Source organism: Cibotium barometz, chromosome 24 (assembly GCF_041138505.1).
Source record: "Cibotium barometz isolate CiBa-2024 chromosome 24, ASM4113850v1, whole genome shotgun sequence".
Taxonomy (NCBI): domain Eukaryota; kingdom Viridiplantae; phylum Streptophyta; class Polypodiopsida; order Cyatheales; family Cibotiaceae; genus Cibotium; species Cibotium barometz.
In genome coordinates, this window is record NC_141069.1 from 18,537,827 (window position 1) to 18,551,415 (window position 13,589).

Sequence of the window (13,589 nt, forward strand, 5' to 3'; positions counted from 1 at the left end):
CCAAATTTCAAATAGCAGGAAAAAAAAGGCACCTGGGATAGAGTGGCAATATGCAATTAACGTTGGTGATCGATTCATAGATTGGGAGTGTAAGCTATGCCATGCAGTAAAATCAGGTGGGGCGCCTGGACTAAGAGAACACTTTTTAGGCGGACCGAAGAAAAAGTCATGTACCCACCCCTCTGCACCTATAGTGGCCAAACGCATAAGAGAAGAAATTCAAAAGAAAGATTCAAGAAAACATGACACTCCTACCGTTAATGTATCAAGGCAGCAAGAAGACTGTTGTTCTAATCATCAAACTCCCGCTACATCGCCTACTTGTATCCCGAACGGCAATATGCAGCCAGAAAGTAATCTACCCAGTGCATCTTCTTGCAAGCAAAACTTTGACGTAGGAAATATACCCATGCGTCAAACTTCATTGCAAGAAAGCCTACGTCAAGGTCGACTCGATGATGCACAACTCGTCCTTGCTGAAGCGATTTACTTTTCTGGGAGTGCTATGATGATGGTGGACAGTGAGCATTGGAAGAGAGCATGGAAGAAAATTGGTGAGTTTGGACCAGGGTTTTCACCGCCTACGTACCATGCTATGCGAAATGATCTATTAGAGAAATGTTATGCGCAGGTAAAAGAACGTGTACAAAGAATAATTCTTAGCAATATAGAGCTTTCTGGATGTAGTATAGTAAGTGATGGATGGTCTAATGTGCAAAGAAAACCATTAATTAATGTAATGGTTATTTCACCTAGAGGTGAGACTTTCATCCGTGCCGTGGATTCAGCTGGTTCAATCAAAACTGGGGCTTACATTGCTCAAGTCATTAGCTCTGTGATAGAGGAAGTGGGTGCCAAAAATGTAGTCCAAGTCGTCATGGACAATGCAAAAAATTGTAAAAATGCATCCAGAATCCTACAGCGACAATATCCACATATTTTTCCGGTAGGCTGTAATACTCATAGTTTGAATCTTGTATTAAAAGATTGGTATAAATCTGATGATACCAAATGGTTTGCCTCAATCGTCGACACTGCTCGCCAGCTTGTGAAATTCATGCTCAAGAGACAGAGAGTTTTGGATATGTTTCGACCTCGCATGTCAGTTATGTTAAAGCTTCCAGCGGAGACTAGGTTTTGCACTCACTTTTACACTTTTGAGTCTCTTCTTAGAAATAAAGATGCAGTTTGTGAAACATTCACATGCATGGCATTTCATGACTGGGAGAACACTCAACTTGAAAAAGTGAAAGAGAAAATCAAAGTCTTGAAGGGAGCGCTTACGAGAAGAAGTTGGTGGAACAGTGTGATGGATGCATACCATGTAATGATGCCTGTTATGTATGCTGTACGAAGCCTTGATCAAAGAGCGCCTAATCTCGGAAAAGCATGGATGCAATGGTGGACTGTCCAGCGGAGTTTGGAGTATCCTGAGAAATTAGAGCATTCAGTGGTGGAAAAGCAATGGCGTGTACCATTCTCCAGTAGACAAAGAAAAGTTCAGTTGAAGTACTTTCATACTAGATGGATTGGAGCGCATTCACCACTGCACAGTGCTGCTTACATGTTAGATCCTGAATATTGGAATATGGATTTGATGTCCAACGTTGAGGTGGTGCAAGATTTTTATAAAGTGGTAAACACTTTCTATAATAATGATGATGATCGTGTACAGTGCGTAAAGGAGATGACCTCATTTCGGTTGAAAGAGGGTTTATTTTCCAACTCCCTTGTTCAACAAATGGCTAAAGAGCAACCTGCATGGAAGTGGTGGATGATGAATGGTGGTGAGCATTATGCTTTACTGCGCAACCTTGCGATGAAGGTTCTAAGTCAGTGATCTTCAAACTCAGGCTCAGAAAGAAACTGGAGCATGTATAAATATATTCATAGTACTATTCGCAATCGACTTCTTGCAGATCGAGCAGATAAACTTGTTTACATGTACTGCAATGAAAAGATCTTGCGAGACATCGAAAGCGAAGAGTATGAAGAAGATATGCCCAGATGGATGTACAATTGTGAAGATGTAGTAGACGAGAACTTTGATGTTGGACGTACGTTGTGCACCACCCTTGAGATAGAAGACAATTTAGACATTGACTTAGATGAGCTTAATTTAGCAGACGAGAGAGTAAACGGTGAAAGAATTTTGGAGCAAGATACTGACATAGAGGAAGAAGTCACTTCATTAATTTAATAAAAAGTACTTGTACAAATGATCATATTTGGAGAAATTATCAATACAAAAGTAGAATTTGTTTTTCTTAGCTCTCATCTTAAAATAAATTGCGAATTGCACTAGGAGTTGCATCTAAAGGTCCTGGTGGTTTATATTCGCTAGCCATGCCGAACACTGTATAAATACCTTGATTTATTGGGACATTGCACAATGCACATGTGAAAGTATTTTGCATTTGTCTCACTAAACATATTAAGTGGTAGTAGTGTCCACATGGTAGTATATACTGGCCGCTCCACCCATCGAATACTTTGTAACATACAGGACATTGGGGGGTGGAGGAACTTGTAGCCTCAGCAGAAACTCCCACAAGATCAGGATGTATCAAAAAATGAGAGATGTGGTTTCCTTGGCGCACACGAGCAATACGTGAAGAGATGCTCTGCACATCTTGGCTGATCTTTGTTAGCTGCTCTTGAATCCCTCTATTGGCCGGGGGAGGAGTTGACGCTTGAGTTAATCGGTCATCTTCTTTCTCCTTCTCTGCTAGCTGTGCCCCTAAGCTTTCTTTGACCTGGCTTAACTCCAGTCCGGCGCCCTCCACCACGAGAGCAAGTTCTTCTCTTGTGAATGTCACTGTCTCTTCACGTATGTCGTGGGTGTTGACAGTGGCCTCTCTGGAGGCGAAGTCCACTGGAGTTTCCAGGATAAAGTGAGCATATAGCATTTTAGCAAAATAGAGTGGAGCGTCGGCATTGTGGAGAGGACGACCGTACACCTCCAAGAAAATGCGCTCGGCATTAGTTTTGATATCATTGTGAGTGCAACGAGAAATCTTCCATCTTCCCTTCTTAATCTCGCTATCTGGACATGGCCATATTTCCTTTATCATCTCTGTGGTTACGCGTTTGTTTATGTCTTTCCATTGGGCATAAGTTGGATTTGTCCATTTCGATAACCTGCACGCTGTTCTTGTAGCTTCGCGGGCTGTCAGGCCATGTGCAAGGGCCTTCATTCACTCGTATGCCTTCTTGGCTAACTCCTGATGCTCGTTCGCTTGCGCCTGCTCCATATCTGCATGAACGTAAACGACTTTAGGATTTTAATGAACTGTAAAGATCAACGTAAGATAAATTGACCATTACTCTCAAAATCTTGAAGTCAAACACAACGAGAGGAGATATGTATTGCAAAGACTCGATGAGAAATATCCACTTGACTCCAAAAACACTTCAAACAATGCTCGCACATCAAATTTTGAAGAGAAAACATAAACTTAAACACCACAAGAGGAGAGAGATATTGCAAAGACTCAATGAAGAGAGAAACAAAATTTTGAAACATTGGACACATCAAATTTTGAAGAGAGAAACAAAATTTTGAAACATTGGACACATCAAATTTTGAAATTCCTGAAACTTCATCTCTTGATACTGTATCATTACAAAGTTGGGGTGAATGCCACCGATAGCTCTACAAGAGGACATTGTGCCCTCGTAGGGTCAGTATTTAGTGATCTAAAAAATTCAACTACTTGCAAAATTGATTTTTGCTCATCGCGATTAGGCAGAAACATCCAACTTTTGACTCTATGAATAATAGTATCCATGGTAACTTTGTCATGGGAACTATTATCCATCCACAACTCTTGCACTTTCTTCCAAAAGTCATATAAAGTTTGTAATAAATATCCCAAGGCAAAAACATCAGATGCAGGAGTGTATGCATCTGCCAAAAATGGATCATAAAGCTCTGGGGCTATCCACGGCCGTTTATTTCGCTCTCTGTCTGCGTAGGAGACTGCCTGTGCCACCTTCTCCGGGTTCTTGTCTGCTTCAAAAACAAAATTGAGAGACACCCGTTTTTTGGGCGCTCTCAGCAGCAACCCCCAATCGATAATACCTATGCGTGGCTTTAGCTCTTTTGTATAATCCAACACTACATTAAAAGGATGTAGGTCGGTATGTACAATACCTGCCATATGCACTGCCGCTACACCTTCCACCAGGGCATGCATAATATGTGGCATGTTTATTACTACCTCTTTTATTTTTGAAAGTTCTAGATGACCTAAAGGGATATTATCAGGCGGTGGTTGTCTCCATCCTCGATCCAAACGAAAAATGGCTCTGGTGAACTCACTGAATCTGAAGGGAACCTTCAGTAGAGTATCACCAAGAGCGCCACCATTATAGTACGGGAAAATTGTGATCCAAGGAGCCTCTTTTGTAAAGGCAATGCATCGGACAATCGATGGATGTAGCACTTGCATACCCTGCTCTGCCTGGAAGCTCTCGAACTTCGCGCTGCCTTCTCCTTTGTAGTGCTTTCCGCAAAAAGTGATGTGCTCCGGTAAAAATGATATACCTTTAATTGCATACTCTTTTACTGTTCCAAACACACCCGAGCCTATTGTTCGTCCTTCGTGAAGAGCTTCGTGCGGGATGCCAATAAGATGTGTGCACATAGAATTGTAGATGGTACGATTAATGACACCTGTACCACTTGCATCTGCCTGACTGGACGTTGCAGCGACGTCCTGGGTAATTCGCACCCTTTTGGGGAGGGACTCTGCATCCAACGCCTTCATGCGCTTGCTCTTGGCTCTTTGCTCGCTCCATACAACGTCCCATAACTGTAGACGTTGCATGTTGGCTTCAGGCGGGGCAGCATCTCTAAGATCACTGCATGCTACTCGCATGCTCCCCAAAATGGTTCGTGTTATGTGCTGATGGTTGAAATCTGCTATCTTCTGTCTATCTAGCAGCTCAGCGTTGCCTCCGCTTCGAAGCCGACGCTGTGCATTTTCCCATATTTGGTCTATGAGATCTCGCATGAGTATCTCAGACTCGTTGATCTTTTTGACGACATCATCAGTACATTGTGATACCGTGATGACCGCTTCAACGCGAATTGCTCGCAGAATAATTTTACGCTCTTCGGGAGAAAGCATGTTGATCGTCTTCGTAAATCTAGCAAATATCACTAAACACAAAAAAACAGAATATCAAACATTGCTGAAATAAACATCAAGCAAACGTGAGAGAACAGCAACAAGTATATCAATATCGTCAATGTTCATACAAAAACGGAATATCAAATAATTTTAATGAACTCAACATCATCCAATACATCATCAAACGTGAGAAAACAGCCATAAGTGTATCATTACTTATCAATGATCAAACAAAAACAGAATATATCAAACAACATTACTGAACTCAACATCATGCAATACATTATCAAACGTTGTCGTGACGTGTGCGGTCTAGCCGGGAACACACTGGGTGTCTGGCTGTGAGAGTTACATCCAAAATCCCAGTAAAGAGACACAACATATAACTCAGCAGAAGCTTTTCAATTTAAACAAATGGGTACAAGCTTACCAGGTCACCAACACATGGCCTCATCAATGCAATCATATAGTATATTATTTTGGAAAAGAGTTTTGTGAAGACCAGAGACAAGTAGTGCACATAAGTCACCAAAACACAACACCTATGGTATTTTAGCCTCTATGAGCCTCCCAGTAGCTCTGAAACCATGGGCACCTTCACGGGCTCCATCGACCACACTTGCTAGATTTGAGCTGAACTGCTTCATGTGGGAGCACATTCCAATTTGTGTACATATTTTCAGTGGGCTCATCTGTTGTAGAAGCATTTCAATGATAGTATCACTATACTGGCTCACAATAGCCTTGCACTCCCAGCTCATTAATCCTGTTGCACCAATCGCCTCATTGATGGCTGTTACTATTCCCGTTGGACCAGCCATCAAAGAAGTTCCCGAGTCTGCAATAGCCGCACGGCCACCAGCACAGAAACCTGTGGTCTCCCCATCAATGAGGAAATCTCCCATGTCAAACTGCCAATAACCCTTGCGAGTGACTGGAACATAGGTATGTTCCCCAATGTAATGATTGGCATCCATCCCTCCAAATATCAATTCCCCTCCCGTGTCATCATCAGCATTTCTGTTCAACCAAAATGAGAACACAGGCTCGGAAACAAGCTCCTGGTCCAGCATATTGTACTAAACAGGAGTGACATCATCCACTGCGATTTCCTTGAATCCAAGCCCAAATATGCCATCAAACTTTGCAAGCACAAAGGTCAACCTCGGCTCTTTTGTTGCCTCCATGAATTTCTGACCAGTCACCTCAAGGTCTCAAAACTCCTCCCGTGTTCCTGCAACAGCTGTGCACATCTGCTGCAGCGCCCACACAAAACACACAGGGCTCTCCTCCTCAACGAGGAGGCCCTGTTCCCTGGTTACCTGCCGCCTCTCTCTAAGGCAATCCCCCCCCCTTTGATATCCAGAATTTCCCCCCCCGTATTATCCTTATTGAATGTGATTTTTTTTTTCCCCTTTCCATTCCGTCTGGCCAAGGTCGCTTTTTCTGAAAAGGGAGAGGGAAACTTTCCCCTTCTGCCAAAATAGTAGGTGCATGGTGGGGTATATGAGCCAACCGGGAAAAAAAAGATGCTGAAGCGCTTCAATGGCTGTTGGTCGCTGACTAGGATCCCATGAACACAAAGCCATCATAAGATTGATGGCTTCAGCACTTGCATCAAGCTGACCATTTATCATCTGCAACTGCTCCGGATGAAAAGTACCCACATTCGAGGCTAAAAATATCTCAAACCATAGCTCCTTTGCAAAAACTTCCTTCTGCAAAGTTGTTCCCAATATGTTTGACTACATTTCTCCAGTTCGTAGCATCTTCATCAGGCACTCCCTGCTCCTGATATTTTGCCTCCAAAATGGCTCCCTGTCCTTCTCTATTACCCACACAGGCTTGTATTTTAAAGCATATACACACATGTACTTCACTGTTTTCATGTCCACGCATCTCAATCCATTTAAAATAGTCTCTGAGCATGCTTTCATTGCATGGACGTGCCACAGCACGACATCGACCCCCTCTAAACCTGCACATCCTCCGGTATGTGCCACCAAGTTGCTATATAGGCTAATCTTCTTCAAATCTATACTGATTTGAATGTCACCCTCATCTTCATCAAATTTTGACACGTTATCTTCAGCTTCTTCATCCTCTGAACCCACATTCTCATCCAAATCGGCTTCTTCCAACTCTGCCAGAGCACCACACGTCTGAAGCAAACACACGATTGAGTGCTGGTTGATAGTCACGCCTTCCTCTTGCATCTGTCTATACAGACGCAAAGCCTTCTCTCCTTGGCCCTGCTGAAAATATGCTGAGAGCATTGCACTCCATGACACGAGATCACGTTGGGGCAATGCACCAAACACAGCCTCTGCTTCTATCATAGCCCCACACTTGCCATACATACTCACCATAGCACTACCAATAAAGACATCTAATTCAAAGTCCTTCATGCATGCATCAGCATGTAATGCCTGTACAATTTCCAGAGAAATCACCTTAGTCGATCGTCCCTTAACTATGAAAGCTTCTTCCTTCTCTGCATGGGTGCCACATGCCTGAAGTGCAAGCACAAGTGTGTACTGGTCAGGACTTATTCCTTCCTCTTGCATCTGCCTGTAGAAATATAAAGCCTTTTCTCCATAGTTGTGTTCAACATATGTCGAGAGCATCGTATTCCAAGAGACAACATTGCGGTGGGATACTGCATGGAATGCATGCTCTGCATCTACAACTGCCCCACATTTGCCATACATTCTCACAAGGGTGCTGCCAATGAAAACATCTGACGCAAAGCCTCTCCTGTGAGCATCAGCATGTAGTTTGCCCAAGGTCCTGTATGCTGCCACAAGCTTTGAAGAGGCTGACAAAGGTGTAGCTGTTTGGCTCCACAGAATCCTCTTCCATCAATTGATGCAATTGGAGTGCTTCATACCCATGGCCACAATCTGCATATGCAGAGATCATTGCAGTCCAAGAAAAGACAGTGCGGTGAGGTAATGTACCAGATACCTGGCGAGCTTCTTCAATGGCACCACACTTGGCCAGCGTCATAACCAAGTAGTCACGCCTCAAAGCCATCCCTCCTTTTCACCCTGGGCCACTACACATAAGAATCGCCATATCTCCTTCCAAAACTCTTAGGGCCAGTATGCACGATACAGAAAGCCACGCCTGGGCCGATATACATAAGAACTTCCAAAACTCTTAGGGCCAGGATGCACGATATTCTAAGGCACAATAGCCGTCCCTCTGTGCGCCTGAGATTCATCTTGCCTGAATGGATTCACAAAGCAAGGCTACTCATCCTGATGCTGCACATACCCCCGGCCTTCTGCCTCTAAACTGACTGACATGTGTGTATCCCTGTACATTCAGCAACTCACTTTTCTGGGCTTTAGAAGCACTATCTTGTGGTGTAATTTTTCTATCATGCTGATGAAAACTTTTTTTTGAAGGTAGGCATTTTGAGCACGTCTACTTTTGCCTTCAAGAAGGTGCTCAACCACATACATCTTGCGTTTATGGTGCTTCTTTGCAAAGGCCATTTCAACTGATTGATTTGTAATGATAAACACAGAGATGATCTCCTCACGAACATTTGCCTAGACTTAATTATATAAGGTTTTCAGCATTGTGACAGTCACATAATGAAAGTTCACCTTCAACCAATTCGTTTCCTCATGGCAATGTTAGGCAGCCCAAATGCCATGACCAGCTTCCTGTATATAAAACACAACCATTCTCGTGAAAATCTTTGCTTGTTATGTGTAGCATGTTTTGCATGTGGGTGTTTTGAACTCCAATGTTTTGCGTGTGGGTATTTTGAACTCCAAGCTCAATCCAGCTCCTGTCAGGCTTCTTGCATGCACCATGTTTGTCTAGATATTTCCATCTCGGCTGCAACCGCAGTATCAGCATAGATGTTAGACATGAAAACATATGCAGTAGCATCTTCAGGATGCAAATTCACTGCGTAACTGAATGCCTGCTTTGCCATCTCAAAATTGCCATGCGTCCGACATGCACCCAGCAAGCCCAACCAAATGTTCAGATCAGCCCACATTTGCATCCTCCCTAGCATATCCTGTATCCTCTTGAAGTCCCCTGCACGCCCAAGGAGGTCTAGCATACTGCCATAATGCTTCATATCGGGATATATCCCATAATCTCTGCTCATAGATTTAAAGTACTCAAGACCATTGACAGCAAGACCATTATGGCTACAAGCCGAGAGAACTGAAGTGAACGTTACTTTATCAGGCTTCACACCTACAAACTTCAAGTTCTCAAACATGTACTGGCTTGCTACAGAATTTCCTTCTCCTGCATGACCATCAATGCATGCATTCCATGACACAATATCAGGCTCAGAAAGTTCATCAAAAAAAATACCTGTGCATCTACCATGCTTGCACAACTCCCATATGCATGAATTAGAGTGGCTGCCTTTATGAGAAGTGCAACCCAGGGCCAACTGCAAAGTCTGCACTCTCTGAAATGCAGTACTGTCACCAATAGTCTCCACAAGAACAGTTCCCATTTCTGAAAACATGAGAGAGACTTGCATCACTGCAAATAATAGTTCGTTGCTCTGCCTTGGATATAAGTGCTGCCATGCTGTGGCAATAGTCACAAACACGGAGATTTTTAGCAACCCGAACAGTGGTGTTTTGGGCTTTCTCTATGTCGAACCATTCATTCAGATTATCATTGCATACATTTAGCCCTGTTTTTCAAAGAGTTTCTTTCAGATATCCTGACAATCAGAGTACAAAGAAGTGTCCACCTTTCCGGCATTCATGAGTTCTTGAGCATTCTATCTGTTTTGCAACTTGTAGGGAAGACCTCAAGTCAATACAAGCTCCTCACCTTCCTCAGCTATCAGAAAGGTCGAGTGTCGTAAGCCCTTGAGACAAAGGGTTAGCTTCAAGTCACTACAAGCTCCTCTCTATCCTTGATTATTGGAATAGATGAGTGTCATAGACCCTTGAAGTGGCAAAAATGGATCAAGTCATTGCAAGCTCCTCTCCTTCCTCAGCTGTCGAGAAGGATGAGTGTCACAAGCCCTTGTTGCCATTCTACAGTTCTAAGAGAGAACTACAAGTCTATACAAGCTCCTTGCCACCCCTTTCTCCTGAGGTGAACAAGTGTCATAAGCCCTTGTAATCCTTCTTCTTCCCTAATAGTTTTATTATGGAAGACTACAAGTCCTATAAGCTCCTGGCTCTCTCTTTTCGAGAAATGCATCAGTGTCATAGGCCCCTATAGCCTTCTTTGCTTTGTCTGCCATTATTTTTACCTCCTTTGCATCCTTGTCATGCTTTAGAAGTTCTCCAAGCAGCTAAGATATAGCATCATTATAGTATATTTCCTTCATTTTTGTACCTGCCTTTCAGAAAGCCCTGATTGTGTATCTATTTGCTCTAATTTTCCTCAAGCATCATCTTGATTTGTATGTCATCTTGCATGTATCCATACATTCCAGATATCATATCGTTTTTCATCCAGCATTCAAATCAGATAACATTACCTTTGTTTTCCCACTTCACCCAGCCTTCTTTCGACTGCCTGTTGCTGTTGCATGTAGAGCACAAACGCCTGAAACATCTGCATGGTGTTGACGTCCGGACGAAATCCTTGCTGCTCCTGTTGATCACCCATGATTCCCTTTCTACTCTCACCCCAGCTGTTTCACGTCGGGTTCACCAAAAAGCTGTCGTGACGTGTGCGGTCTAGCCGGGAACACACTGGGTGTCTGGCTGTGAGAGTTACGTTGATTTGCATTCACTTGATTTGATTATTCAGAGAAAATAAATCCTGCCAAACCTCCTCCCTCCTCTCTCAGAGACGCATGTACAAGGGGAAAAAGGTATCTCTCTTGGCTAAACACCAAACCATCATGATCATCAAGTCTTCAATTAAAGCAAGAACATGGCCCAAATACCGTCAGCACCCATTACACATAGCTTCAAGAGCAGTCTTCCACAAACATGGGTTCCTTTTTAAAGACTCTGTAGACTAACAGCTGATTTGGGTTGTGGTCAAAACTTTACCATGAACACTTACAGTGTGTCATGATTCTTCAGGCATAGCACATTATCTATGAAGTCTGCTTAGCCTTGGCATGGTAACGGTCCAATTCAGCATCCAGATCAGACCGAAACTTCTCTCTCTCTTCTTTTCCACGTCCTCTTCCAGCCAGTGAAGTTTCATATAAAGCATGTCCTGCAGGAGCCGGAATAGCCAAATTTGTTCCCATAATTTGATCCTTCATGGGCTTTCCATCTAATTGCAGGCAAGATCTCCAACAAAAATAGTGTGATCCTGGCCAACACCATCAGTTCGCCTGTCAGACATACCAAAAGCAGCCCAGTTCAACCTGAAAGTTTGCTCTGTCTGTGGCATAATTGCTCCATTGTAAGTCTGTAAAACCCTCTCAGCAGCAGCATGTGAGTTGAACTCAATAAATCCATATCCCTTAGAGACCATCGTCTGCTTATTTCTGATGATTTTAACATTTGAAACTTCTCCGGTGTGGTAGAAACAGCCGTAGATGTAGTTCTCGTCCATCCACTTCACCTGGACTCTGCGCTGCTGAAGAGTTCGACGGATAAACTCCTGCATGCTCTGCCTGCATGGGCACCATGTATTGCTGTTGCATGGGCTGCTGCTGCTGCTGCAACATCACCCACTGCTGCGGCTGCGGCTGTTGCTCGCTAGGCATGGAAGAAGTCCCAGGTGCTGGCTGCATCATGGCCTCCTTGAATAGAGCACCTCTGCACTCCCCTCTGCTGCACACGCCCAAGAGCCCTCGTATGGCTGCCGCCACACCCGCCTTGGCATACCTGGAACAGCTGCGCACATCTGCTGCAGCGCCCACACAAAACACACAGGGCCCTCCTCATCAACGAGGCGGCCCTGTTCCCTGGTTACCTGCCGCCTCTCTGTCAGGCTTCTTGCATGCACCATGTTTGTCTAGATATTTCCATCTCGGCTGCAACCGCAGTATCAGCATAGATGTTAGACATGAAAACATATGCAGTAGCATCTTCAGGATGCAAATTCACTGCGTAACTGAATGCCTGCTTTGCCATGCGTCCGACATGCACCCAGCAAGCCCAACCAAATGTTCAGATCAGCCCACATTTGCATCCTCCCCAGCATATCCTGTATCCTCTTGAAGTCCCCTGCACGCCCAAGGAGGTCTAGCATACTGCCATAATGCTTCACATCGGGATATATCCCATAATCTCTGCTCATAGATTCAAAGTACTCAAGACCATTGACAGCAAGACCATTATGGCTACAAGCCGAGAGAACTGAAGTGAACGTTACTTTATCAGACTTCACACCTACAAACTTCAAGTTCTCAAACATGTACTGGCTTGCTACAGAATTTCCTTCTCCTGCATGACCATCAATGCATGCATTCCATGACACAATATCAGGCTCAGAAAGTTCATCAAAAAAAAATACCTGTGCATCTACCATGCTTGCACAACTCCCATATGCATGAATTAGAGTGGCTGCCTTTATGAGAAGTGCAACCCGGGGCCAACTGCAAAGTCTGCACTCTCTGAAATGCAGTACTGTCACCAATAGTCTCCACAAGAACAGTTCCCATTTCTGAAAACATGAGAGAGACTTGCATCACTGCAAATAATAGTTCGTTGCTCTGCCTTGGATATAAGTGCTGCCATGCTGTGGCAATAGTCACAAACACGGAGATTTTTAGCAACCCGAACAGTGGTGTTTTGGGCTTTCTCTATGTCGAACCATTCATTCAGATTATCATTGCATACATTTAGCCCTGTTTTTCAAAGAGTTTCTTTCAGATATCCTGACAATCAGAGTACAAAGAAGTGTCCACCTTTCCGGCATTCATGAGTTCTTGAGCATTCTATCTGTTTTGCAACTTGTAGGGAAGACCTCAAGTCAATACAAGCTCCTCACCTTCCTCAGCTATCAGAAAGGTCGAGTGTCGTAAGCCCTTGAGACAAAGGGTTAGCTTCAAGTCACTACAAGCTCCTCTCTATCCTTGGTTATTGGAATAGATGAGTGTCATAGGCCCTTGAAGTGGCAAAAATGGATCAAGTCATTGCAAGCTCCTCTCCTTCCTCAGCTGTCGAGAAGGATGAGTGTCACAAGCCCTTGTTGCCATTCTACAGTTCTAAGAGAGAACTACAAGTCTATACAAGCTCCTTGCCACCCCTTTCTCCTGAGGTGAACAAGTGTCATAAGCCCTTGTAATCCTTCTTCTTCCCTAATAGTTTTATTATGGAAGACTACAAGTCCTATAAGCTCCTGGCTCTCTCTTTTCGAGAAATGCATCAGTGTCATAGGCCCCTATAGCCTTCTTTGCTTTGTCTGCCATTATTTTTACCTCCTTTGCATCCTTGTCATGCTTTAGAAGTTCTCCAAGCAGCTAAGATATAGCATCATTATAGTATATTTCCTTCATTTTTGTACTAGCCTTTCAGAAAGCCCTGATTG

General features: G+C 43.7%; 1 protein-coding gene and 1 pseudogene across 1 annotated transcript; both read right to left on the reverse strand.

Moving 5' to 3' along the window:
- Nucleotides 1–8,946: 8,946 nt before the first annotated feature.
- Nucleotides 8,947–9,636, reverse strand: LOC147624975 (pentatricopeptide repeat-containing protein At2g20540-like). Its single transcript, XM_086817923.1, has one exon. The coding sequence runs from the start codon at nucleotides 9,634–9,636 to the stop codon at nucleotides 8,947–8,949; it is 690 nt and encodes a 229-aa protein (XP_086674049.1).
- A 2,510-nt stretch (nucleotides 9,637–12,146) lies between these two features.
- On the reverse strand, nucleotides 12,147–12,587 carry LOC147624976 (pentatricopeptide repeat-containing protein At5g19020, mitochondrial pseudogene; annotated as a pseudogene).
- Nucleotides 12,588–13,589: the final 1,002 nt, after the last annotated feature.

Coding starts and splice junctions, on each gene's coding strand:
- LOC147624975 (XM_086817923.1), bottom strand. CDS start 9,636: ATGGGAACTGTTCTTGTGGAGACTATTGGTGACAGTACTGCATTTCAG.